The 26,267-nt window shown below is 26.6% G+C and overlaps 2 protein-coding genes across 2 annotated transcripts; one reads left to right on the top strand and one right to left on the bottom strand.

Moving 5' to 3' along the window:
- The first annotated feature begins 331 nt into the window (after window positions 1–331).
- Window positions 332–17,025, top strand: LOC107445887 (DNA primase small subunit). The gene is made up of 9 exons (XM_043049929.2): window positions 332–559; window positions 703–854; window positions 3,685–3,859; window positions 5,639–5,775; window positions 6,315–6,373; window positions 9,644–9,756; window positions 10,354–10,451; window positions 13,293–13,498; window positions 16,725–17,025. Exons 1-9 carry the CDS (start codon window positions 427–429, stop codon window positions 16,897–16,899), a joined length of 1,248 nt encoding a protein of 415 aa, XP_042905863.1. The 5' UTR covers window positions 332–426; the 3' UTR covers window positions 16,900–17,025.
- A 1,049-nt stretch (window positions 17,026–18,074) lies between these two features.
- On the bottom strand, window positions 18,075–25,828 carry LOC107445893 (45 kDa calcium-binding protein). The gene is made up of 6 exons (XM_016060382.3): window positions 25,330–25,828; window positions 24,226–24,362; window positions 21,976–22,083; window positions 21,011–21,166; window positions 20,074–20,237; window positions 18,075–18,320 (listed from the first exon to the last, which is right to left on the bottom strand). The coding sequence occupies exons 1-6, from the start codon at window positions 25,653–25,655 to the stop codon at window positions 18,144–18,146; spliced, it is 1,068 nt and encodes a 355-aa protein (XP_015915868.1). The 5' UTR covers window positions 25,656–25,828; the 3' UTR covers window positions 18,075–18,143.
- Window positions 25,829–26,267: the final 439 nt, after the last annotated feature.

Genomic DNA, 26,267 nt, shown 5'->3' with positions numbered 1-26,267 from the left:
TACGCAAGCTGATCCAAGTGGTCACCAACCCGCACACTGACCGAAGCCAGTGATGCTTGACTTCGGTGATCTGTTGGGAACCGTGTCTTAACGATCAGTCCACTGCGGGACTTTCGTAAACATGAATAATACAGGTATAAATCAGGTATAACAAGTACTATGCATAGAAGAAATACTATTCACTTCCTAGTGTAGAAAACACCACCTATAAAACTTGTAAATAGAAGTTGCCGTTATTATTTGAAATACATTTCATAAGTTTTGTAGGAAATTTCCTTCAATCAGGTTAGTAAGCAAGGCAACAACTTCTGTGCCTAGCAGAAATAGGCAGCTTAAAGCGCATTCAAAAATAATTATTTAGCGCGAAACTTCGGAATATCTTGCCCATTAAATTATATTTTTTTAATCAATTTATTAATTATCATAATGGAAGTTGATACTCCAGACGAAAATATGAATGAGTCTTTTGACGCAAACGTTTTTCCTGACTTGTTACCTACCTACTATAATCGATTGTTTCCATTTTCTCTTTACTATAAATGGCTTCGATACAATGATGGTAATTGTTCTTATATTTAATATTACATTGTGTATAATAAATATATTATTGTATAATGTTTTGTATATGTAATATTACTATGCTGTTTAATTTTGTGCATTAAATTTAAAATTCTGAGTTCTTATGTTGTTCATTTATTATAGATAAGCTGTTCATTAATCGAGAATTCTCCTTCACTCTTCGAGATGATGTATACATTCGCTATCAATCTTTTAGGGACGAAGAGGAATTGAAAAAAGAAATCATACAAAAATGTCCTTTTAAAATCGACATTGGAGCGGTGTATTCATGTCGAGTAAGAATCCAGTTTTTAAAAAAAATACCCAGGTTTTATTAAAAAAGCCATTCTTTGGTTTTTTTTAGAAATATTTTAAATTTTTTATTCTTGAGTCTTTATTGAGATAGCAGAATCTGCTTCTAACATAAAGTTAAATATTTGTTAGCTATTTATAACTTGTTTTGTTGCATTGTAATCATCTTTTGGGAATAAGGATTTTTGTATCGTGATCTGCAGCAGAATAAGCTCCAAGTCTTGGCAACTTCTTGGTAGCAGCCCACTGAAGTTTTTAAAAGAAATTACAGAAGGGTACAACTTGTAGTTACCTCTGAGTTAGCCTCTGTTTTTTTTTTTTTTCTTTTTTAAATTTGCAAGTTTAAAATCAATTTGAAAGTTGTAGTTGACGTGACAGATCATGATATGGAAATATGCCCTTTTGAGAGATTTTACATTGTTACGATATCATTTTTATTTCTTAAAAACAAATTAATTGTTATACATAAAAATTAAATTTATTCAATAATCCTAAAGTTTTTTGTTGCATTAACACTAATTTAGTACCAAATTTTATTGGAATAAAATATAAATTAATTGATTTTGTTCAGATAATCAGTGTAACATAGTATAAATTTTGTTTTTTAAATTTCTATTTAATTTTTGGTTATTATAAAATTAGTTAAATGTTTTTTGCCTGATGGTTTAGTAGCATTGTGTAAAATTAATATTTTATTGCAATTTTAGTATTTCAAACATTTGAATATTTTGACAGATATGTGAGGAGAGTGGGGATGAATGGGACAAATTTCATTTTATGATCAATATTATTGAAAATTAGCACTTTTCAATTTTTTCACTTTATCCATACGATAATTTGAATCATCAGCTATCCATAAAGATGCACTCNTACTGTTTAATTACAAAATGTTAAGTTACAAAACCCATTTTCAATATGTTTTTTATAAACATTTACAAATTTTTTTCATAAATTGTTACGTTATAATGTGATATTAAGTATACCACTTTTAATTTCAAGCAAATAATAATAAATAAAATCATAGTGGTAGAGAAAAATTAACAGAAAATGTGTTGTTGAAAATTACTTTTATAATTCAACCCTTTATCTAAAACATGCTTTATTTAAGTTCAAAGTTAACCATAAATTTTACTTGAGCTTGTAAATATTTTTAAAATATCAATATTTTTTACAAGAAAATGTTTTGTAAGAAAAGTAATAATTTTTTGTTCAGGCATTCAAACTACTTTAATGTTGTAACTATATGAAATACTGAAAAGTAGGGTGACCTGGGGTAATTCTTGATCAAAAAATGCAAACATCTATTTTGTGAAAAAACTATTCAAAATAGAATTTTAATATTTACTGGAAGTTTGAGGCTATATGAGATGAGTCCTATGCCACCTTCTTTTGTTTGAAAATCTAATTAGAATTTAAAAGATTTTAAATTTTTAGTGATCAGGAATTACCCCTGGTCTTGATCATTTCTGGGGTAATTCCTGATCACTTCTGGGGTAATTACTGATCACCAGTTTTTATTGTAAAGGGGCTGTTTAAAAATAATTATATAATGGTAATTAACAAATAAGACATCAAGATCAAACAAATAAACCAAAAAGATATGTTTAAGCAGCTAATAAAATGATTTATTTAAAAGCAAGAAGAACGATTAACACTTTAAATTTTCAAAAATCTTTGCATCGTGCCATACATTTTAGGCAATCAGCCAACTCATTCTCATGTTCTTCTGAAATATAAGAGAGTTCCCACATGGGTTACTTTTGCTGGATTTTTTAACTTCATTAAGGGAAAGTGTAAAGTTAAGTAAGGTATGTCAACAGCTCTGGCAGCAGCTCTCACACTGAAATTTTCATTTTCAATCATTAAAAGAAATTCACTAATTTTGCTTTCTAGAAGCTTAGTATCCTTTTTAGGCTAATAATTTCTCACCATATTTATACTAGGCTAATTTATAAACTTAAAAATTATTCTAACAATGTACACACATAAAATTAAGATAGAAGCAAGGTAAGACAAACCAGAAATGGTGCAAATCAGAATACAGTCTGGTATACAGTTAAAAACAAATTTTGTGATGGCAGATAAAATATATTTTATAGTTGTTCCACTTAATAAATATGAACTGTTATTTAAGAAAAGACAATTAGTTATTTATTAGCTAATTTATATACTATTTATAAGAAGAAATGACAATGATCAGGAATTACCCCAGTGATCAATAATTACCCCATCTGTAGGGGGCAACATTTGATATAGTTTCTTATAATCAATTATAATGTTTACAGTAGATGTGAAACAATTAAACAAAAGCTTACACTACTTTTATATCAAAGAAATAGAAAGTAACTCAAAATATTTATTATTAAGAGAAGGAGGAGGATCTTTGCAGAAATGTGCACTTTTTGGAACCCATCTTTGAAATGGAAAATACAGAAAGCAGTTTAAAAGATACTTATTTTGTTAGATTAAACAAAAAACTATTATTAAGTAAATGTAGTTATACTTTAGTGAAGTGTATAAGCATTCTTGTCCAGGTCTCAAATTAAAAAAAAAATTTTTTTTTAAAAATAAAACTTAGGTGATCATTATTTACCCCAGAAACAGAGTGATCGTGAATTACCCCTGGTCACCCTACAAAATAAAACTTTTATTTAGATATCATAAAAGTTTGCCCTAATTCTAACCTGGTTTTCTTTATTTTAGTATTTCTAAGAATGAAATGAGTTTATAGTTATAGTGACATTTATATAATGAAATGTTTATTTTAACTATATTGTACCTGAAATATTTATATTTTTTATTTATTTTTTAAAGCCAAGTGACCAACGAACTGCCTCAAATTTCCATCCAGTCGAAAAAGAGCTAGTTTTTGATATTGATATGACAGACTATGATGAAATTCGGACATGTTGTAGCGGAGCTGATATTTGTCGAAAATGTTGGGTTTTTATGACCATTGCTTTAAAGATTCTTGATCGAGCTTTAAGAGGTATGTTTCTGCAATATAATTTTGTTCGATACTCCCATACTATGGTAACAAAATTAAAAAATAATGTAACTTGCTAGTGGCCACTATTTAACAGTGCCCACTGGCCCATTTAACAGTGTAGTTTATTTTTCAAATATTGAAAGTTTTAACAATTTTTAAAAAAAACTGTTGTTAGTAATATTACTAAACATTTCTTTTGAAACATTTCTCAAAATGTGGTAAACATTATATAATTCATTTCTAAAATGAAGAAAAATGTAAAGTAACAAGCATGACGTATAAAATTCAGAATGCCGTGAAATCTTCTGACACCATATGTTATATTTAGTCAGTTGATGGCGACCATTAATTTTTTCCTGTATCCAACATCATTATAATCTTTGTTGTGTATATTTTATAAATTATTTTCTTTCATTTTAAATCTAGTTTACAAATTATGTAACTAATTTTCAAGTTAACAGGTTATGCGACTAATATCGCAGGTCAACTCATCCAACTTCACTCTATTTTGATAAATTTATGAGACTGCTTTTAATCCTTTATTCTTCATAATCTGTACTTTATAATATTGTGTTTTAATTTACACTTTGAGTTTTCAACAGATATGGATTCCTTAATACAGTCAATGCTCAATATAAAGATCAACGTATGTAGATCAAAAATAAATGTTCTTGCCCCTAGCTAAAAAAAATTGATCCATTTTGAACAGAGCCATTTTTAACAAAAGTTAATAATAATGTAACTTTTTTATATACTAGTGTATGTATAAAAGCTCCTTTTAAAATAATACTTCATTGGTTAAAAATGATATGATGGTTCGGGGCTGCCATTTTCAATAAATATAGATGATTGTGCTCCGGAAAAAATCTGGATTTTTCACTAATCACGGTCAGAATGTTTCCTGAAATCCAAAAGTCCAGAAGTTTCAAGTAATTATCGATCACATTTATGCATAAAATTTCTTGTATATATCATTTAAAAATATTAGAACTAGAATTTATACTTGGGATCTCTTTCATTTGTAAATATTTTTTCTGATAGAATAATAAACATGATAAGAGATAAAAGTAAACTTACACATAATTATTCATTTAAATTATGCTGTACAAAATTTATTTAGATTTCAAGTTTTGAAATATTAAAGATTTTACTCAAAAAATTTTCAGGATTTTTGAGTTGGGCTCACAATCACCCCTGCATAAGTCAAGATAACTGTAAAGACCACATGTTTTAATTATAAAATACATGCAAGGCAACTGGCATTTCCCAAAAAGGATGCATGTCATTTTAAACCAATGAAAATACTGTTGATAAATTTATTGTGTATTTTGAAAAGAATGTTACACAGATTATGACTGATATTAAATTACTACCCCCTAAAACTTGGATGTGAATTTTGGGGGTCATATTACTCCCTTTTCATTCAAAGAGGGTTTCTTTACATTTGTTACATAGGGGTACCAAAGAAAACGATGGTTTCAATAATTTTTCTTTAAAACTTTTCTAAATCACGGGTTTTTTCAAACCCTGCACTATTGTAATAAATGGTGCAGTTTTGACACTCTAATAAACTTTAAAATAACATTGCATCTATAAACAGCATAAAATGGCAAACAAAATTGCAATTGCAAATCATAAAATGGAAGGGTTGTTTTTAATGGGGGGTTATACTAAAGAACATAATATGTACTTTTTTTATTCATTGATACTGTTTTCTAGTTAAATACTGTTGTAATGTCAATTAAGATTCAATGTTATACATTTGTTTTATTTTTATAGAGGACTTTGGTTTTGATCATCTTTTATGGGTTTATTCTGGAAGAAGAGGTATTCATTGTTGGGTGTGTGATAAACAAGCTAGAGAACTAAGCCCAACTGCGCGGACAGCCATTGTTGAATATCTTAGTGTTGTGAGGGTATGAAAATAAATTGACTTTTAAGTTCATTCCCCATTCTCTTTTTGATATCTAAACATTAAATAAAAGTAATTTTGCAACATTTTTATTTTTTTACTATTATTATTTCAGTTCTTTGTATTTTTTTATATTTTTGAATATTTGTGTTTGTGATAAATTTGCTGGATCTCTAATTAATCTAATACAGTATGACTAGTTTGTTGCAATTTATCTATGTATTCAGATTAATTTATTGTATTAATGTTTTCAGAATAGTATATACATTTTTAACAAAATATTACTTCATTTATATTTATGAAATATGACAGAGAACAGGCCACAAGCATATTTCTCTCTTTTTTTTTTTTTAAGTATTATGATGATTTTGCTCGAAAAAATTGTTTTTAGAGATACATTAATCAAGATATTTTAATTTCGATAAAGGGACTCGATAATAAAAATAAATTTTAATGTACTTTTTTAAATACAAGGAAACGATTGCATAAAGACAGTAATTAGGTTTATTAAACAGTTATGCTTTATTCTGTCATTTCTTTTAGGGTGGTGAATATAAATCAAAAAAAGTTCATTTACCTGAAATGTTACATCCAAGCATCGGGTAAGACAAATGTTTATACTTTTCTTCATGAGTTATAAATTCTTACTTACTTTGAAGTTCATTAGTCGTCATTATACAAACACATTTTATTATCAATATGGAGACATTTGTTTTAGTTTTATGGAAGAAATATTGCAGTAGTGGTGATTATCTGTTGAACATTGTGTTTTAGTGAAGAGGCATTATTGCACATATACATCAAACGTTGTATGATTGCCATATTAAGATCATATATGGCCTTATTAAGATCACAAAATAATAAGTAACATCTTCTTTAATTCGAGACTAAGAGATACGTTTTAACAAGATGATTTTTTTTGTTGTAATTCTTAACGGTTGCACTGAGATAACTTTAATAATGTTGATCATTATTTTAGTCTGAATTTATTTTACTAACTTATTCTTTTTAGTATTTTAATCTTTTCTTTTTTTTTAGTATTTAATATTTTAGTCTTTTTACTTAGTAGCGTAAATCGATCTTAAATTATCTCTTCTTTCCCTTATGTTGTATTCTAAGTTTAAATATATACGATCGTGATGTTAAAATTAAATAATAGATTCAACAAATGCAACATTCTAAATAAATATTTATTTTTAATATTGCATTATTTATTTCATATTTAATATATATATACATAGGTGAGAGTGGGATGGAACTGGGTAGTGGAATAGAACTGGAAACCTTGATTTTTGCAAATTTAGTTCCATTTTCTTGTGGAGTAACTGTGAGTTACACTTAATTAGTCAATAAGGATCTACCATAAATGCATGTTGTTGATGGCCTGTGTACATAAGTTAATTTTACTATATCAACTCTCTAATGCTCTCAGGTTTTCAAGCTACCCTTATTTTTTGGTCATTACAGTCGTGCAAATTACTTTTTTTCTAGCATTTTAAACGTATACTAAAAATTTATTACCTAACAAACAATAAATATTTAACTCAATAAATAGAACTGTACTGTGTCGTTTGGATAACCTCTGCTTACACGGTAAAACCTGGTACTACTCTGCCTGATCCCACCCCTTGATGTGCGTCTATTCTAGGACCACGTAAGCTGCAGTGCAACGGTAGAAGAATGTAACTGCATCCAAGGCTGAACAAAAGTTTCATGCGCCTAATGACAAAATTTATTGGGCCCCTTTCCAAAGCACAAAAAGCCTTATTTTCATATTTTATTGAATGTTTGAAGACTGAGTTTTTAAATAGATAAAAACAAATTTTCAGCCATTTTCTTTTGAAGAAAATATTAATCAGCAATTTCGGTTGGGCCCGCAAGACGATTGTCCTTCTTTTCCCCCCTACCCCTTAAGTGTCTGAACTGTATCACGTGTAAATAACATGCATAATTTTATTAAATTGCTATATAAAATAGAAATGCCTGTTACTTTTCACTGAAATTCTAGTATTTCTTTAATTTTAACGTGTGTACCCTTTTTTACCGCACCAGTGTGGTAAAACTGGGTGGTTAAGACTTTTTCTAGAAAAAATCCTTTATAAAAAATTTAAAAAAAACTAATATATCTATGACTTATCAAAAAATATATATTGTACATAACTGGACAATAAATATCTTGGTTAAATCAATCTCCCAAAGCCTTTTAAATGTTAGCTGCTTGGTATTACTCCACCTTCCACTATCTATACATAAATATATATACTGCACATATGTTAGTAATTAGTAAAATTTTAAAAAAATTATTTTTATGAAGAAAAAAATTTTATAAATAAATTACTTCAATTGCTACTAGCATTTAGGCAATTTCTTTAACAGATTAGTAACAAAATTATACCATTGAAAATGCTAGAAAAAGTGGATCCAATTACCTTTGAAATCTCATTCTCTTTGACAGAGTTTTTAATACACATTTTTAGTTCAGTTTGTGCAAAATAAAGTTGCTAGTAAATTAGCGTAAAAGTACTTAAAATTATGCTCTTTTTTTTTCAGTTAAGAATATTATACTAAAATGCAGTTCTGTTAATATGTGTGTCAGTTTGAACATAATGTTAATGATGTTTTAACACAATGTTTAACATAGTTTTTAACATTAGAACAACAGATGGAAGACAATTTGGCCCCTCTCGTTTTTTTTTTCTTTTTTACTCTGTAATTTAGAGAAGTAACTTTCTGAAAGTGTTGAGTATTTCTGACTTTTCTTAATTTGATCCAATTTAAGTGGTTATTTAATAATCATATGTTAGCCTTATAGAAATGTATACAGTGGCCCCCATCCCCCCCAAGCTCTTGGGTGCATTCATCCCCTCCCAAAAAAAATTTGCTGACTTCCCCCTTCCATGTTAGCTTGTTCGAAATAGTGCTACGTTGCTTCTTTTATTTATGTACTTAAAAAAAAGAAAANAAAATCCCCCCCCCCCCAAAAAAAAACTATTCGTTTTATTTAGTGTACAAATTCCCCCCAAGCTTTAAGTGGGCGCATCATGTGCCCATAAATCTGGTCGGTTAAAAGTATTTTAACATATGTATAATTATTATTTATTGAGAAAAGGAGACTCAAAAATCTTAGAAACTAATATGCTATAAATATAATTGAAAAGTCAGTTTTCTGTTTAATCAAATATTTTTGTATAATTCAAATTGAATAAAATACCATAGAATTTTGATGATCAAGTCTATAATTGGTTTTTATTAGATTAAATATGATTCTATTTTGAGATTTTGGACGTGTAATTAATCTACATACAAACAATGTGAAGAAGGCCAAATTGGCACCTTCCAGGGGTGATTGCATTCCGGATTTTTCACTAACCGCAATCCGAAAGTTTCTGGAATTCTAAAGTTCAGGAGTTTCAAAAAATCATCGATCACATTTATATATAAAAATTCTTGTATATTTTATTTAAAAATATTAGAACTAGAATTTATACTTGGCATCTCTTTCATTTGTAAATATTTTTTCTGGTAGAATAATAAATGTGATTAGAGATAAAAGTAAACTTACACATAATTATTCATTTAAATTATGCTGCATATAATTCTTTCAGAATATCATGTTTTGAACAATGATTTAAATTTATAAAGATATACATTTTTTGAATGATTTTACTCAAGAAATTTTCAGGATTTTTTAGTTGGGCCCACAATCACCCCTGACCTTCAATCCTTCTTATGTTCAGCCTCCTAGTTTTAACTTAGTAGAAAAGTTATAAAATTTGAAACTCTATTCATTTTATTATTAAAGTTACTACTTTCAATTCTCATACGATTGTTATGAATTTTCTATTATTAATTCAAGTGTCTTCTTATTTTAGTGAAGCTGACACAATCATTAAAGAGTATTTTGAAGATCTTATAATAAATAAACAAGATTTCTTTGAGAGTTCTGAAAACTGTGAGAAAGTCATTTCCATGTGTTTAGATCAAAATATCCTTTTAATATATGTACTTAAATTGTAGTTAAATATTTTAGTTTATTGAAACTAGGCATTTTTCATTTAAATTTTTTTCCTTATAATTTCAGACTACAAAAAATGCAAACTTTTTAATATCGGAGTAAAAATATTCTTTATTTCTTGTGTTATTTAAAGTAATTTTTTTCCCTGCAAGATACTAATTTTGGATTCTTACTCTAAACTTATTTGTTCAAGAATATCTTTTTCCATTTTTCATGCAAATTTTATGTTTCTTTAATGATTATTCAAATTTACTTTTTATACTTAAAATGTGTAGTTAAATTATTTGGGTTTCTACTGAATTGAAAATTTAAACTTTTATTTGTCAGCTAAATCTAATGAGCCATTTTATTTTGTAAGGTTTCAATTGCACTACATCAAGTTATAAATATCTCATTTTTTGATTATCCTGTCATTTTACTTAATGTGAAATATCTGGTAAAGACATGATGGAAAAGTGGCTTAAGATGTAAGTGGTAGTGCTAATAAGTAAGGATTTAATTGCACTACTTCAAGTTATAATTGTCTTACTTTTTGTTAATCATGTCATTTTACTTAATGTTAAATAACTGGTAAAGACATACTGAAAAGTGGCTTAATTAATGAAAGTGGTAGTGCTAAAAAGTGGAAAGTCATTAAGGAAGTTGAAGAAACAGTAATGCATCAAGTGAGTATTTTTTAATCATTTTTTGTGTACAGTTAAATAAATAAAATAGACTAAAATGATTTAAATAAAAAATTTTGAACTCTTTATTTTTAACTGTTATGATTAGAACTGTCCTAATTTACTTATTTATTTAACAATATTCTGTTGCCCTTTCAAGTCCATATCCACTGACTAAATAGCAGAATTGCTGCAGTTCTAGTATAAACATAGTATCTAATTGTAAAGCGAGTATTCACTTCAAGATGAAACTACTTACAGTGCAAAACTGCAGATTTATCTTCTCTATCTCGAAAACATTACAAGATAAGTGGGAACTCTGAACTATAAAGTTGTAGTACATCATTAATTTAGTAAAAAAATTCTCTTTGTGAACAATAATGCTGAGGCCATTCTTAAAATGCACATTTGACAAAGCTATGTATTTCTATGATTTGGTATTTCCTTTAAGCTATACTAATTTGTTTGACATAAAGGAAGTATAAGAATAAGTATATTTTTAATAAGTCTATCAGTAAAAAGATTAGCAAAAGTGATTTAAATTTACTTATCAAGGGTTATTAAAATGACAGCTTTTCTACATAACAAAAATATTTTTTCTCATATATCATGCAATGGAAATCAAGAGTATTACTATAAAGATTTTGTAAAAATTATTGAAAAATAACAAATATTGAAATTCAATAGTTGCAAATCTGGCATAATTTTTTCTTTTAATTTTTTGCTTATTTTCTAGTTCTGAAAATACAAGAACATGTAAATATCTCCTAAATGAAACCAAATCAAATTTTTTAATAATATTTTGCATTGTGTACACTTTTTTAAAAAATGGCTTGTTTTGAATTATTAACGGATTAACTGGTGATGCTCCTTATTTCAACAACTGATTCGCTACCTGAATTGTACAAAATATCTTCCTGTCAAACACAGAATCTTTATTGAACACACAAAAAAGAAAAAAACATACACAGTTAAGGAAACGACTCATACTCCTACATGAGTTCCGGGTCGGCAGTTAAAGTATTAAATGGCCTAGTAAAGAGATTACTCTTTTTTCATTAAGACTTGTCTTGCCAGGGAACATTTATCTGTGTGAGACTATTGTAACTTCTGTAGCTTGCTCCATTAATGTGTTATTTGCTTTTTCAGTCAGAGCTATTTTACATAGAAAAATAAGGGAAAATACCTTAAGGATTGAGAATCCTTTTATACATATATCATTTTTTGTCTTTATTTATATCAGTTAATAATTATTAAGAAACTTTATATATTTATAAAATTTGTTGACTCATTTAAAAAATAATAGTCAACTTAAATTATACTAAATATTTTTTTCTGAAATTGAAAACTCAACTTTATTCAATACACAAAGCATGTTTGATCCACTAAAAAATTGGCTGAAATTGAAACCAAAGAAATTCCTCCAAGTTGGCATATTTATCCATCGTAACTATAATGTAAATGACTGAATGTTAAATGCGATGAAGGTGAGTCTAGAAAGTGGTTAAATTTTAATTTATATTATTTAATTATCAATATTCAATATCTGAATAATAAGGAATTCGTAACTATTACTATGTATTAGCATAACCATTCATGTATATTTTAAACTACATTCTTTTTAATGTTCATTTTTAATAATAAACTGGGAAAAAATTATTTAGAAAATTTTGCTATTTTATATCTTTTTTGACTGATTTTTCTTTTGATTGGTCACCCTGTTCAACATTTATAAATTCAAGTTCCACCACAGCTATAAGATTTGAATTTTTAGTTTTGTTGAGTAGACAGATTTAAAGAAATTTTTATTTGATTTTCTTTTAAAAGCTGCTTATATAAAGCTTTTTAAAGTTTTCAGAACTTTGCACCAAGGCTTTTTCTTACGTAACAAAAAACAAATGTCAAGTTTTTAAATTGTTCTTCGAAATTATGATTTATCAACTTTATTTAGACTTTCTACAGGGTATCTGCGCACCTGGAAAGTCATGAAAAATCATGGAAAGTTATGAATTTTGGTAATGAACAAAATTTGTCATGATTTTATCTATTTTTTTTTTAAAAAAAGTCATGGAAAGTCATGAATTTAGGTCGCCAAAATATCTAATTATTAAACTGGAATTTACCCCTCCCCCAATTTCTTGGTGTTCCGAATATCTGAATTTGTAACAAACTCCCCACTCACAGTCATATTTTATGAAAATATAAAATGTTTTTATCATGTTCTTTCGAAAAATGAAAAAAAAACTCACAAAAAAGCGTCATTTCTAGAGCGAATTATCTTTTAAACTTCTGTGATTTCAGAATTTTTATTATTTATTTTTTTATTTTATCTTTTAAAATTCTAGTTGAAGCAAACCAGTGATTAATGAATTATTTTTATTCCGAAATGAGAACAGAAAAATTGGGAGTATTTCTTTCCTTTCCAGTGAACAGGAAAAAGTATCTTTAGAATATAATTCTGTGGAAAAACAATTACTTCTGAGCTATTTTGTTGCTTCAGATCTTTATTTTCTCTGTTTTTTAAATTAAAAATCTATAAATATGAAGATGCAGAGTATAACAGTTTCGGTTACACCTATAATTTCAATCAATGTTATTATTATGCTTTTTTAAATTTACTATTGTGTTTATGTCAGAGAAAATAGTAACTTCGTAAAGTCATGAAAAATTCTTGGAATTAGTCATGAATTTGAAAATCTAAAATGTAGCAGATACCCTGTTTCTATGATATTTTATTTTTTGGATTGTGTATCTTCAAATTATTTTCTATAAAACTACCCATTTATGCTCTATTTTTAAAACTTTTCTGCAAAAGAAAGTTCTGTACTTTTTATTTTAATATAGAAAGGCTCCAAGAATCGTTCTAAACATTTCATTACTGAAGTAATGTTCCAGTTATGCTATCCCAGGTTGGATATCAATGTAACAAAAGGTTTAAACCATTTGTTAAAAGCTCCATTTTGTGTTCATCCTAAAACAGGCTGTGTATGTGTTCCCATTGATCCAAATGAAATTGATTCTTTTGATCCTTTTGATGTACCAACCATATCGTAAGTATTTTAAATTTTCTTTTACTATATTTTGAAACATAATTGTCATGAAGGAACCTATTTCTTCTAGGACACTAGTACAAACTAGAGTAAAAGCTGGACAAAATGGAAAAACCACCATTTTGTTCAGTTTCTTTCTGGTATTGCGTTTGGTGATCGTTTTTAGTAAAAGGGAACAAAAAAAATTGCTTAAATATAAGCATTATCAGAACTAAATTTAAAGAAATTAAATTTAATATAGTACCAGAAAGCTATAAATTTTTACAATCTGATCTTTCAAAAAAATTACTCTTTTTCTTTATTTTAGTTTTACACAAAAATATTAAATTAAAAAATAGAATTTAAGTGTCAGTTTAAACAGAAATTCCAACTACTACGAATTTTTTGTAAACTATACACACCTGATTCATAAGGATTTAATATGGTAATTCACATAGTTTTCTGATATTTTTGGCCACTTCGACGTCTTTCATTCTGTCATTTTTAATATGCAATGTTCTTACTCTATTTTGTCGCAAATTCTCATCTTTTCTGATGGTTTTTTGGCAGTTATTACAATTATTTATTGTGTTACCTGTCATTTCTACTTAGTTTATAAAATTTTGACTTTTTTAATAACATTATTATGATACACATCCTTCTCATTTCATTTGACAACATTTCAAAATACAAAACAAAATGTGACTTACTAATTTTTATTCCTAATTAGTTCATAGTGTCTTAAATTAGCAGAAATACATTTTGTTGTTAAACTACTCAAAAAGCTTGAGGAAACAAATAAAATTTTTAATGTTTGCTACTTAAAACTCCAACCAGAGATCAGAATCTCTGGTTTAAGTATTCACACTTAAAAGCATTTGATTATAAAATTTAATATGGTATTTGTAATTGTCAACTCAATAAGTAATTTGTACTAAAGTACAGTTCGTCAAATAGAAAAAAAACCAGAGCATCCTGACTAACTTTTTAACATATCTTAATGTTCTAGGACTCATTCTTAATGGTTCAAGGGGGTGACTTCAAATATATTAATTAATTAGTGCAGACAATATCTTGAGTTACAAAATTAAACACAGAAACATACTTTCTCTGACTAAACATACTTTATTTCACTGGATTGGGGTTTTGCACCCCCAAAACATGAGGGGTGGGTGCAATTTGGGAAATATTGCCAGCTTAGTTTTGTCAGCAGAGCGATCCAAAGTTTGGATCCCTTAATCACGGCTGCCAACTTTCTACGCTTTTTTAAAAAAAAAATTTCTAGTGATAATAAGTTATTGTTTTAATGTATTATTTTATTCATTTAAACTTATTTTCCACAGCACTACTCATTAATGATTTAAAAGTTCGTATGCAATGCCACTTCATTCTAGCTCTTTCGTTTTGAGGCTTTTAAAATATTGGCAAAATTTCGGAAATATCTGAAAGCTTTGGTTTTTAAATGTCAACCACTCTTTAAAAAATTTTACAAAAAGCCAGTAGTTAGCAACCCTGCTTAATGTTATTTTTACTTTTTCTGTATTATCTGCCATATCTTGAAATCTTCTTAAGCGAATTGAAAAGGTTTTGCACACAATTTTAAAATTTGTTTATCTGAAGATAATTCCATGCAAAAAATAAAATTTAGTGAATATTTTTTATTATTTAATTTAATAATAGTAAAAAAAAAAAATTTTTTTAATTGTAAGGTATGCAACTTTTCACATCATTTTAAAGTATCTAAATTAACATACAAAATAAGTGCAAAATCGGTTTAATAGTTTCTGAGAAGTCGATTTTAAAAAAGATGGATTATAAAAAATTTAATTTCTCATGAGCTCAATTTCGCTCAAGTTTTGCATTTTGTCATGTAAAACTAAATATTTTAAAAGGACATAAAATATTGTATACCGTACAATTCAAAATTTTTCAACTATTATTAAATAAAATAATAAATATTTACTAAAAAAATTTTTTGCATGGCATCTTTGGACAAAGGAATTTTATAATTGTGGGCAAAAAATTTTCATTTTGCTTTAACAGTTCTCAATATAGCAAAATACGCAAAAAGTTAAACTAAGAGGTCACACAGATCAGAGAGGTATAAGAAAAAACAATTCTTTGCTTCCTTCAAGTAAACTTCTTCAAACTATTCGTTAAAGCAAAGCATGAGACTAGTCAACTATCTCATTAACAAAAACCAACTTAGCGATCAATGCAGTTTTGCATTGCTATGCATAAATTCCATCACAATGATATTGCACATTTCATTTATTTACATGAAAATTCTTGTGTGTTCAACAATTAAATCGTGAAATTGCAGAATTCAATACTTATGTAATGTAATTGACTGATGCAATTCTTATGTAATGTGATGAAATGCATATCCAAAATCGAAAACACTAAAAGACCGATGAAATCTACTAATTTTTTTACAGATAACTTCCTCAATTATGCTCTAATTTGATTGAAATTTTCATATACCGCCCAAAAAAACACACAAAAACAGGTTTCAGTGTAATACTACATGCATAAGAAAATAAGTCTTTGATAGTTAATTATTCTGATTAAAAATAATTATTGAGTGTTAAATAATATTTTTCAATTATAATATATCTAATTGTAACATCTTATTGAAATCATTATTCAGTAACAAGTATTATCAGTTGTTTTTTGTTCTGTGTGACATGCATACTAGGTACTTGCTAACCCTTTCATATAAGCTATTACTTTTTTTTGGGGGGTGATTTTTACATTGTTTCTATGTTATTTTTGTACACCATGTTCTTTTCTAAAACTAAGTCTATAAACAAGTATTAAGAGCAGTTTTTTATTCTATAAAACACACTTATAGTACAGAAACATCTGCCTGTCAAACTTGTTGTGCCTATTACATTATTTCTTTGTTGTCTTTCTCATTTACATTAACTAGATTATTGTTAGTAAAATCTTGTATTCACTGCAGAGTGAAAAAAAAAACTTAACATATCCTTGGTGTTAAGTATACAAACAATTTAAAAAATACCAATTTTAAATTTTGTGCACAAGTTAGAAACTTAAAAAAAAAAAAAATTTAAAAATTTAATTCTTTTAATTTTTCATTTTAATGTTTTTCATTTTCCTAAATATTTTTTAAATTACGTAATGTTACATTTTAAAATGGTTTAATTATTAATAACTAAATTTTTTTTAAAATCTCAAAGTTTTATTATTTGCACCTTTTTAAATATATTTAATTATTTTGTAGACGCCTTTGCAAAGAAATTGATGAATATAATTCAACTCTTAAAGCAGATGACATGAATGATGAAGCAAATATTCCAAACAAAATTCCAGACTACAATAAAACAAGACTTAAAAAAAGCATTGAGATTTTCAAAACTTTTGTTGAAAATTTAAATTCTGCCAATACTGATCCTTGATACTGAATAACCGTACAATATGTATCAACCTTTCTAATATTTTGTAAATAAACAGACTTAACAAATTTTATGAATTATTAAAAAGCAAATTAATATTTTTATGCAATAAAATGAATTTGTAACTTATACATGCTTGAATTTTGATGATTTCTTTTTTAAATTGAGCCTCTATTTGATTTAATGAAGAAATGTTTGCAAATTTAAAATTTTCATTTAATTTGAATTGTTTATTTTCTTTACATTTATCGTCTTAAATGCTTAAATGATAAATACATTTTTATATGATTTAATGAAATTGTATTTGTATATTTTATGTTTACATTTAAATTTTTAACTGTTACTTTTGTCTTTGAATAGCTTCTCTTTAGTTGCTTTAAAGAATTTTATTTAAATTTTATGTTTTGTAAAAATTTCCAGGCTTTATCTAACTAATTGGACTCTCAAAAATAAAATTTTAATCCTAAAACCACAATATACAAACAAATCATTCCAACATACATATTATAAACATTGTCGTGTTAGAGTAAACTATTTTAAAAAAATTCTTATTTTTATTTACTGTTACTACCTAGTGTTGTTTCTCCACTTTGCAATTTATTTATTTATTTTTTTAATAAATTTATCTTTTATAATTTTTATGGACAACTAGTATAGTTTTTCTTCTCTTTAACATTATTGTATATTTTTTATAAACATCAATTGCAATAATTTCTATTTTTACTAAAACTTGGCAGTTTTACCAGGAAATAAACATTAATAAAAATATTTATCCAGACATAACATTAGAAATTGAAATTTTTTTGCGCTACAGTATCTGGAATTATCAGATTATCAAACTTTCTGCATAGTCTACTTTTTTTACTGTATACAGAATGACTTAAGGAAATATAATGAAAGTATGTTTACAAATCGTTTTCAGAAGAATGTTTTATAAGAAAGTTTTTTAGTGAAAAACAATTTCTGTATTAATAAGATATTTTTGTGTATTGTACATATATCTAGTAGAAATTCTGCAAACTAACATACTTTACTTGAAGCAACAATAAAATACATAAGTAAAATTCTCCATATTGCCCCAAACTCTACAAATATATAATGGACTTTGGAACCTTAAAAACTGTAAGTCCTATTCCTGCCCATTATTTTTTTTTAGCAATGAATGAATAAAAAAGATGTAACTGTAAAATATATTTATTTCTAAAAAACAATACTAAAGTTGAAACAAATCACAACAATATCACAGATTAGAATTCATCGTGAAAGCTACGTGCAGTGTCTATCATTTTACTTCCAAGAAACACATCTTTCTTTGCGAGAACTTCCTTTAAAGATAACAGCTGATCTCTGTCTGAGTCTGCTAATCTTATAAGTTTCCTAGCCTCAGTCTTAGAATGAACAGGATTTTCTGGATCATTATACATCTGCACAGCAATAGAAAAAATATAGATAACTTTTTTTAGGTAATTTTTTTTCACAAATTAAAAAAAATTAAAATTTTAATTGTAAGTGATATTGGAAATGTTTTCAATATTTGTAGCAAATTAAAAGCCACATTACCTTCTTTGTAATTTGGTCAAAAAAATAAATGCAGTAGTAGACAAAAAAAAATTAGCAATTACTTAAGTATGGTTATTAGGCATGGCATTACTTGGGACCCTTCCAATTATTATTTTATAGATATTTCTTTTTAATGTCACATTTCAAGTGGTCACTGTCACATTTCCCTTCTGGCACCCCTCCTTAATACAGGCTTTGAAATAACAAGAACATATCTAGACCAAAATGTTTTATTTTCAATGAAATACCTCCATTTTATATTTTAATAAAAAAGTATATACCCATTCTTGTTTAAAAAAGAAAATGTTCTCAATATCCTATAGTTATGGTTTTAATAAATGTATAATACAGTTTAACTTGCTTATAACAAGCAGTACGTGACTCAATATTTGCTTGTTATAACCGAATGCTCGTAAAAAACATGTTCGTGAAAAATATTCACACTTTATAAATATATAGTGCTGGCTTTATTTCTGTACATTAACAAATAAGTTAATTTGCTTAAACTCTCTTATTGTCCTTTGGATAAGATTTATGGTCTGAGAAACATCATTTCATCTCCACTTTCGGAAAAAAGTTCAAAGTTCTTTCTGTACTCTCATAAGCCATTATGTATATTTGGGAAGAAATCAGCTCAATTTGCTCCCAAATCAGGAGCCAATAGCATTCAATGTTTGTTTGTTTTTAATTTATTTGTTTCAGTTTGAATTTTAGCTACAATATCATCAGGAGCAGGTAACTTGGAAGTGTTAACATTAGCGTTACGAAATGTATCATTTTCAAATTTTTCTCTTCTCAATTAAATCTGTTACTTCTTTTGGTCACAAAATATTACTCACTAAATTAAGGGTTTTCTTGTTAAAAGCAAGTTATGCCCTAATATGTAACATTATACCAACCAAGTATTTCCGATTTTTTTATTAAATCAGGGCTTGCTAGACATGAATGTGACTGTATATCAATAATATTGTTAAAGTTCTGGTAAATTTAACATGTATTTAGTGAAAAAAAATGTTTAATGTCTTATAATTAGTGCTACATTAATAGAAAACCTATTGTATTAGTATATACAATTAGTCATACGAAAACAGCCATGACAAGTTCAGACATTTTAAGAAAAACAAAAATTAAATCATTATACTTTTGTCTATTTATTAAATTAAAATTTAAATTTTCTCAAGATTAACGTCTATCTTTAAAAGTGATTGATTTTATATGATGGAATTTTTTTTTTGCTAGATTCTACATGTTATAGAGCCCCCAAATATTTCTCTACTTGGGGTCTTTCATGCTATTAAGACTGCCTTAAATGTTTTGTTTGCGTTTTAAACAAGTCAACTAGTTAATGTCTATAGTGTTACAATTTTATACTAGACACACAGCTTCTTATTAAAAGAATTAAATAAAAGGAAATCCTCAATAATTATAAAAATAATTTTAAACTTATAGATTCTATAGGATATAAATAGTATGGTTATATAGATATACAACAGCATAAAAGAAATCTGGCAAAATCAGTGTTAACTTTTTTTTTGTGAAAACTTGGATAACAAACTAGTAATTTATTCTTGACTATTCTTAATATTTTCTTTTTGAAAAATAGTAATAGATACTTACTATTAACTCTTCTCTTGTCACTTTTCCGTCATGATTTACATCGATACTCTCCCGAAATTCCTTAAGTCTTTGCTGTTTCCATTCAGCTGTTGAGTGATTTGTTTCATCTGGATCTGGCATCTCCATAAACTCTTGTTCTGACAACATTTCATCTCCATTGTCATCTAGATGAATCATGCAGAATTATTTATAAATTATCCTTGTTCATAAATAAGCATGAGAAAATATTTAGTTTTAGAAGTAAGTTGTTCTTTTAAAAGTATTTGCGATACATTTGTATTGATTAGTATTTCATGGATATTCCTTAATGAATTAAATGTTTTTCACTTGAAACAGTTACTACAAAAATGTCTCCTCAATATCTAACTTTCTCTTTGAATAATAATTTATTTCGTAGAAAACATTTTAAATAATGTCTTTGCGTTGCAAGCACTTATTCAGTTAAAGAAAAACACAAGAGACACATGTTAATAATTCTTCAATCTAAATTGCTCCTAGGCAAAATTATTAGATTTCTAAAAATATATACATATATAAACTAGATGCATTACATTATATCGATAAAATTAAAAAATCATGAAACTGTAAAGAATAAGAAAGCATGTAGTGGTTGAATTCAAATATATTAAAACTGATAACGCATTTTTCATGTAAAAATGTTTTCTTTTAAAAAAGTATGTAATAAAATCAGATTAAAGAATAAAACTTAATTACATAGTAACAACATGGGTCTCAATAAATTCAAAATTTTATTAGATTAGAGATTAAAATTTCCCAATATAAATATATTATAATATAAAGAACTTTAACCTCAACAAGCTACTTGTTGAGGTAGTAAGTACTACAAGCTATGTACTACAAATTTTAATAGTGTTATTAATATTTTATCACTACAATGTCACATATCAGTTTAAAAGTCTAAAGGAAAAATCATTACCTAAGCTACCAATAATGTCATTAACCATATTGATAAGTGAGACATGGCTATGTTCAGGATGACGAAATGTTAAAAACTCGTCAATGTTGAGAGCTTCTGGATCAGAATTGGCAGCTTCTGACCAAGCTGCCTTGTCTAACAAAATTTTTTCTTTCACTGAAACAAAGGATTCATTTACATTTTCAAATTCATTGTATAATAAAAATTAAAATAGTAAGAATTTTAAAAAACTGTTTCAAATTAAAAATATTAAATTAACAGCTGCCTCTGTCATAGTTTCAAAAGATGGTGTTGCTCAAATTCACCATTGCATCTTCCTCCACAAAGTTCTTTAATTAAAAGTCAAACAATTAGTGTTGAAACTTGATATTACCAAATAACTTATTGGTTATAAACCATGCCTGTCATTATCAGAGTGGGCACTATGTATTTATCCCCTTCAAAAATTAAAAACTCTTTAAAGCTCCCTCAATATATCAAACAAATAACGAAAATTTTAAATGAATCATCAATTTTAATTCTTGAAAAATAAAATTTTAACCTTTTGTTTGCAAAATGAGTTTCAATTTTGCAAATATTCATTGATTTTAATATTGAAAACATTTTTTGTTACTATACAATACTTAAAATAAAAAAAGAATTTAGTACAGATCTCAGTTTGAACTTTTAACTTAACAAATTGGAATGCCTAGTTAAATTATTTTTTAGTGATAAATATAAAAATCAACCATTTAATTAGTGTGATATTGATTGATGTCTTACACGGGAAGTTAAAAAGAAGAAGAAAAAAAATTAAAAACTGTGAAAATTATGTATAAACACTATAATTTTTAATAATTATCTTATCAAATTTTATGGCTTAAAATAACTGATAATGTCATTGATTTTAATTTACTGTTTTTATGTAAAAAATATTTTAACTGATGTTAAATAATGTTAAACCATTAATTCAATAAAACACTTACCTTTTCTTTTTAATGTTTTATGATGTTCAGGATGTTTTGATGCATAACTATGATTGAATCCTTGTTCCACCATAAAGTTTACATGATATTCATCCCAACTAACACGACCTAACAAAATAGAAAGCCATAAATTTTTTAACATAGAATAGGAGGGATTATTCATAAAAAATTATGGGCAATTTCTTTTTAAACAATCTAGTGACATAAATCAAAGGAGAGTTTGCTTGAAAGCGAAGGTGCATAAAAATGTGACATAATATAAAAACAATAACCATAATTTTGTATTAAAATACTGAAACTTTAATAACTTGAAGTAGCATTGCAAATTGAAAAAAAAAATAAAGTTATTTAAAATTTGTCCAATAAAAAAACGACTTCTCCTATTTCTATACACAAAAACAAGTAAAATATTAATAGAAATAAACAAATAATATTTCATTTAAATAAGAATTATAATAGTTTTCAAAATATTCTTCATTTAATCAAAATGTCAACTGGGCAATTCCACAGAAAGATCAACCAGATGACCAAAATTTTTAATTTAATATTTTTAAGCAAACAATGTATCATTTTCAAGATAAAAAACTTCAGATTTAGAAATAATAACTTTCAACTTATTATCAGTTTTCAATAAGTTATAGGCTGTTTAAAAAAAAGGCTACATTGTTTGAAATTGTTATCCATAGTAAGTGAATCACTAACTAGTTGTATTTTTTATTTTTACACTAATAATAGAATAGTTAATAAAGTAAACTATATTAAAACAGGTTATATTGCAGAAATGTGTAAAAACATTTCACATTTTGATTTACAAAGACGTACTTTTGATATTTTACATCTGATACCAAGATACATAATTAATTGTACTGTGCCACTAAAATTAAACATAATAAAATTATTTTTTCTGTTTAAAGCAAGTCTCATTTATATAGTCTATATTGATTTTGAAAATAATAAATATTTTTATGATAAATTAAAATAATTGCTTATTTTTACGTCCGACAACACTGCTTTTCTCATCATCACATATGTTTTCTTCTATTTCCATCTCTTATGTTGCTTTTTCTTTATAAAATATGAATAGAAACCATCTAAATATCCTTTTAAGTTAATTAAGAATAATGAATTTTACCTTAGTAATCTAATAAAATCTGCTTAACTATTCTAAACTTAAAGTTTATATATATATTGAGGTAAGCAACTTAGTTTTAATTTTTGAGAACTAACTTTCACTCATTTAGAACATTTTAAATCAATCATTAAACTTAGAAGATCTGTAAAAATGTAAGATGCAAAACTTTTTTTTCCTGAATAATTTGTAGTTATTTATTTATTGAGAAAAGCAACTTTTGCTAAAGGGTTGCCACATGCATTATAGTTATGACTTAAAACCCTGGGAACAAACTTAATTTTTATACCACCTGGCATAATATAGTGTCACACTTAAGGGAACTGCTTACAAGTTTAGACTCTGTAAAACTAAATTCATTAAGTAAATGTTACATTGAATAAGATATAACAACTTATGTAGCTCAACAAGGTAAAAACATTAATATGTTTTATTTACAATTGAACAGCATATGTTACTCATGTTTGTAGTTTCGATTCACTTAGATATCAATTTATTTTTTATTATTATTCAAGGATAGGTGTTTATTGCTTCTTATTGTCTCACATATTTGCAAAAAGTAATTTAAAAAATGATTGACCAATATACATCCTATTCAGTTCGTAGGTAAATGGGATAAAAATTTGAAGTAATAAATTTGGTACATCTCTAAGGCTGTAACTGGGAACATGTACTCTTTCTTGTCCCCCAACAGTTATGCCACTAAATACTAGTAAAAGGTATATTGATTAATATTGTTTGCTTTTATATATTAAATGCAATAGATTTCAATTCATTTAATATTTTTTATTTAATTAGTTATCTTGAAGTGGTTTTAAATTTCACTTATGAACTGGTCATGACAACTAGAAAAATATTACACAAATAATCAGTCAGGATGTTGCTTATCTTACGACACTATTGTTAAAATGACACAGTTAAATGGCTTCCACTGATCATAAATTATCTATTAAATGGTGAAAAAATAAATAGAAACCAAAAATTTTATTTCTCTCCAAAACTTGAACAAAGCTACCAAATTATTGCAAGTACCAATACTAGTTCAGAATATTTTATTTGAATGATCATAAAATAAATCATCTTATTGAAGTTGAATTTAGAAAGTTAGATATAAATTTTACCATTATGATCTTTGTCAAGTGAAGTAAATATTATAAAGTTTTCTCTAACAGCTTTATGAAAATGCTCTTTGACTTTCTTGTTAATCCATTTTTCCAATTCTGTTTCACTTAAAAATCCGTCATGATTCGTATCTGCTCTGTAAAAAAAAGAAGTCGAAATCAGCTATTATTTTTCACAAACAACGATCAAAAGTGCACCATGACATATTTATTATAAAAATTTAAAGGAAAACTAAATTTAAAATGCATAAAATAACATTATTTAAACTTTAATATACCGTACCTACACAAAAATGGCCACCGATTTCTAATGCAATAACATGCCACACATAGAACTGAATGAAGAAAACTTGTATACTATAACTTGCACATCAGTAATTACATTTGGAATAAACAAGTTCTAAAAAAGAACTTAACTTTCCTTAAACTTGATTTACTACAATTAAATTCATTACTGTTTCTGAAAGCAAAAAAATGCCACATGAATTAATGAAATTCAAGTCACTAAACTAACAACGTGAAAATGTAACATTATTTTAATTTTAACACATTGTTAACAAGAGAATAGTAAAAGAAGATTGTTATTACACTTTGGTAAGTAATAAAAACTATTATTAACCTCCTCTTTTATTGTAAAGTTTTTTAAAAATGGCTTGAATTTTAAAAATGACGCCAGGATATTTTGACGCATCTTAGGTTCTTATTTAAGCTTATAATAACCAATTTAAGTTTCCACAAGAAGAAAAAAATTTTATTTTTAAATATTGACTGGTTTAAAGAGAAGCTATAAAAATCAAGAAAATCTGCTGTCTCCAAAAACAATGTAGGTCATGACCATTTTCTTTCTTTTTTTAAAATAAAAATAAAGATATTTATACATTTCATTAGTTAGATTTAAAAATGTATATTAATGTTTCAGTGCATTAGGGTGTGCACTAAGGCAATCAGATAAAAATTTATACAAAACAATAACTTAGAGGCTGTATGAAAAATTCTTTTCTTAATTATTACTTAATGCAACAAATATAAATAGTAATGTAAATTCCAGTACAATGATAATAAAAAAGCTTTAAAAATAATTAAAATTTATTGTAAATAAATTACTTTCGATGAACAGAAACTAGAAGTTTTTCATCTTCAGTTCCACTCTCACTAAGATTACCCAGAATGATTTCTTTCCTAAAATTTTTGTTGATATGTCCATCTCGCTCCATTTTTATGCCTTGTAAATGATCTGGAGGCTTTATTGCGTCATAATTGAGCAAAGATTCTGAAAGTACGCCTTTCATTATTAGGGTTGAATTTGATTTAGACGACAACAAATGCATTGGAATACTTCTGACAGAAGAAATAAAAATGTGAAACGTAAAGAAAATAAAAAAGAATTGCAAAATATCACAGAAACTCGGGCGGAAAATTATTCGATTCATTTCAAAACAAAGCTACATAGCCAATTATTGAATTTCCAAAGCAATTTGTAACTTAAAATAATTTCCATAAACTAAAACATCACTAATGTTGGCTAATATATCTTTTGTTAGTTTCATTTTCCTCCATGACAACCACAATAACGCAATCGTTGCCAGTCTATAATAAAGCAGACAGGAATAATGAATCAATCAAAGCTAAAAGCAAATCATTTAGTTTCTTCAATGACCATTTTCGCTGCATTTAAAAACTCGTTTGCGAAATCCGAATTGCGAATCTCATTCATGAAATATATTTTCCTGTGAAATAGTTTCTAATGAGATTATCATTAGCAATCCCAAATTTGCTTACACGATCTTGTTTTTGCATAAAGCAAGAATGGCTCTTTGAATAGCAACTGGGGGTGAATCTCACTTAATGCATTTTCTGTTGATGATTGGAAGCGCGTGACATACAGTGTAAACGGTACCTCACATGCAAAGCCATTCACACTGTTTAAGACTCAAAATACGCGAGTTCTCAGTTACATTAGGATGACGATATTTTTCCCTTTCTTAATGTTTTTCGTATTTAATTTTCACAAATATTTTCTAAAATATTCAAGACGTTTTCTT

This window comes from Parasteatoda tepidariorum, chromosome 9 (assembly GCF_043381705.1).
Source record: "Parasteatoda tepidariorum isolate YZ-2023 chromosome 9, CAS_Ptep_4.0, whole genome shotgun sequence".
Lineage (NCBI taxonomy): Eukaryota > Metazoa > Arthropoda > Arachnida > Araneae > Theridiidae > Parasteatoda > Parasteatoda tepidariorum.
This window is presented reverse-complemented; position numbering and strand designations above follow the sequence as displayed.

Coding starts and splice junctions, on each gene's coding strand:
- LOC107445887 (XM_043049929.2), top strand. CDS start 427: ATGGAAGTTGATACTCCAGACGAAAATATGAATGAGTCTTTTGACGCA. Junction 560..702: donor ATGGCTTCGATACAATGATG/GTAATTGTTCTT, acceptor CATTTATTATAG/ATAAGCTGTTCATTAATCGA. Junction 3,860..5,638: donor TCTTGATCGAGCTTTAAGAG/GTATGTTTCTGC, acceptor TTATTTTTATAG/AGGACTTTGGTTTTGATCAT.
- LOC107445893 (XM_016060382.3), bottom strand. CDS start 25,655: ATGAATCGAATAATTTTCCGCCCGAGTTTCTGTGATATTTTGCAATTC. Junction 20,238..21,010: donor TGACATTATTGGTAGCTTAG/GTAATGATTTTT, acceptor TGATTCATCTAG/ATGACAATGGAGATGAAATG. Junction 18,321..20,073: donor TGACAAGAGAAGAGTTAATA/GTAAGTATCTAT, acceptor ATTGCTGTGCAG/ATGTATAATGATCCAGAAAA.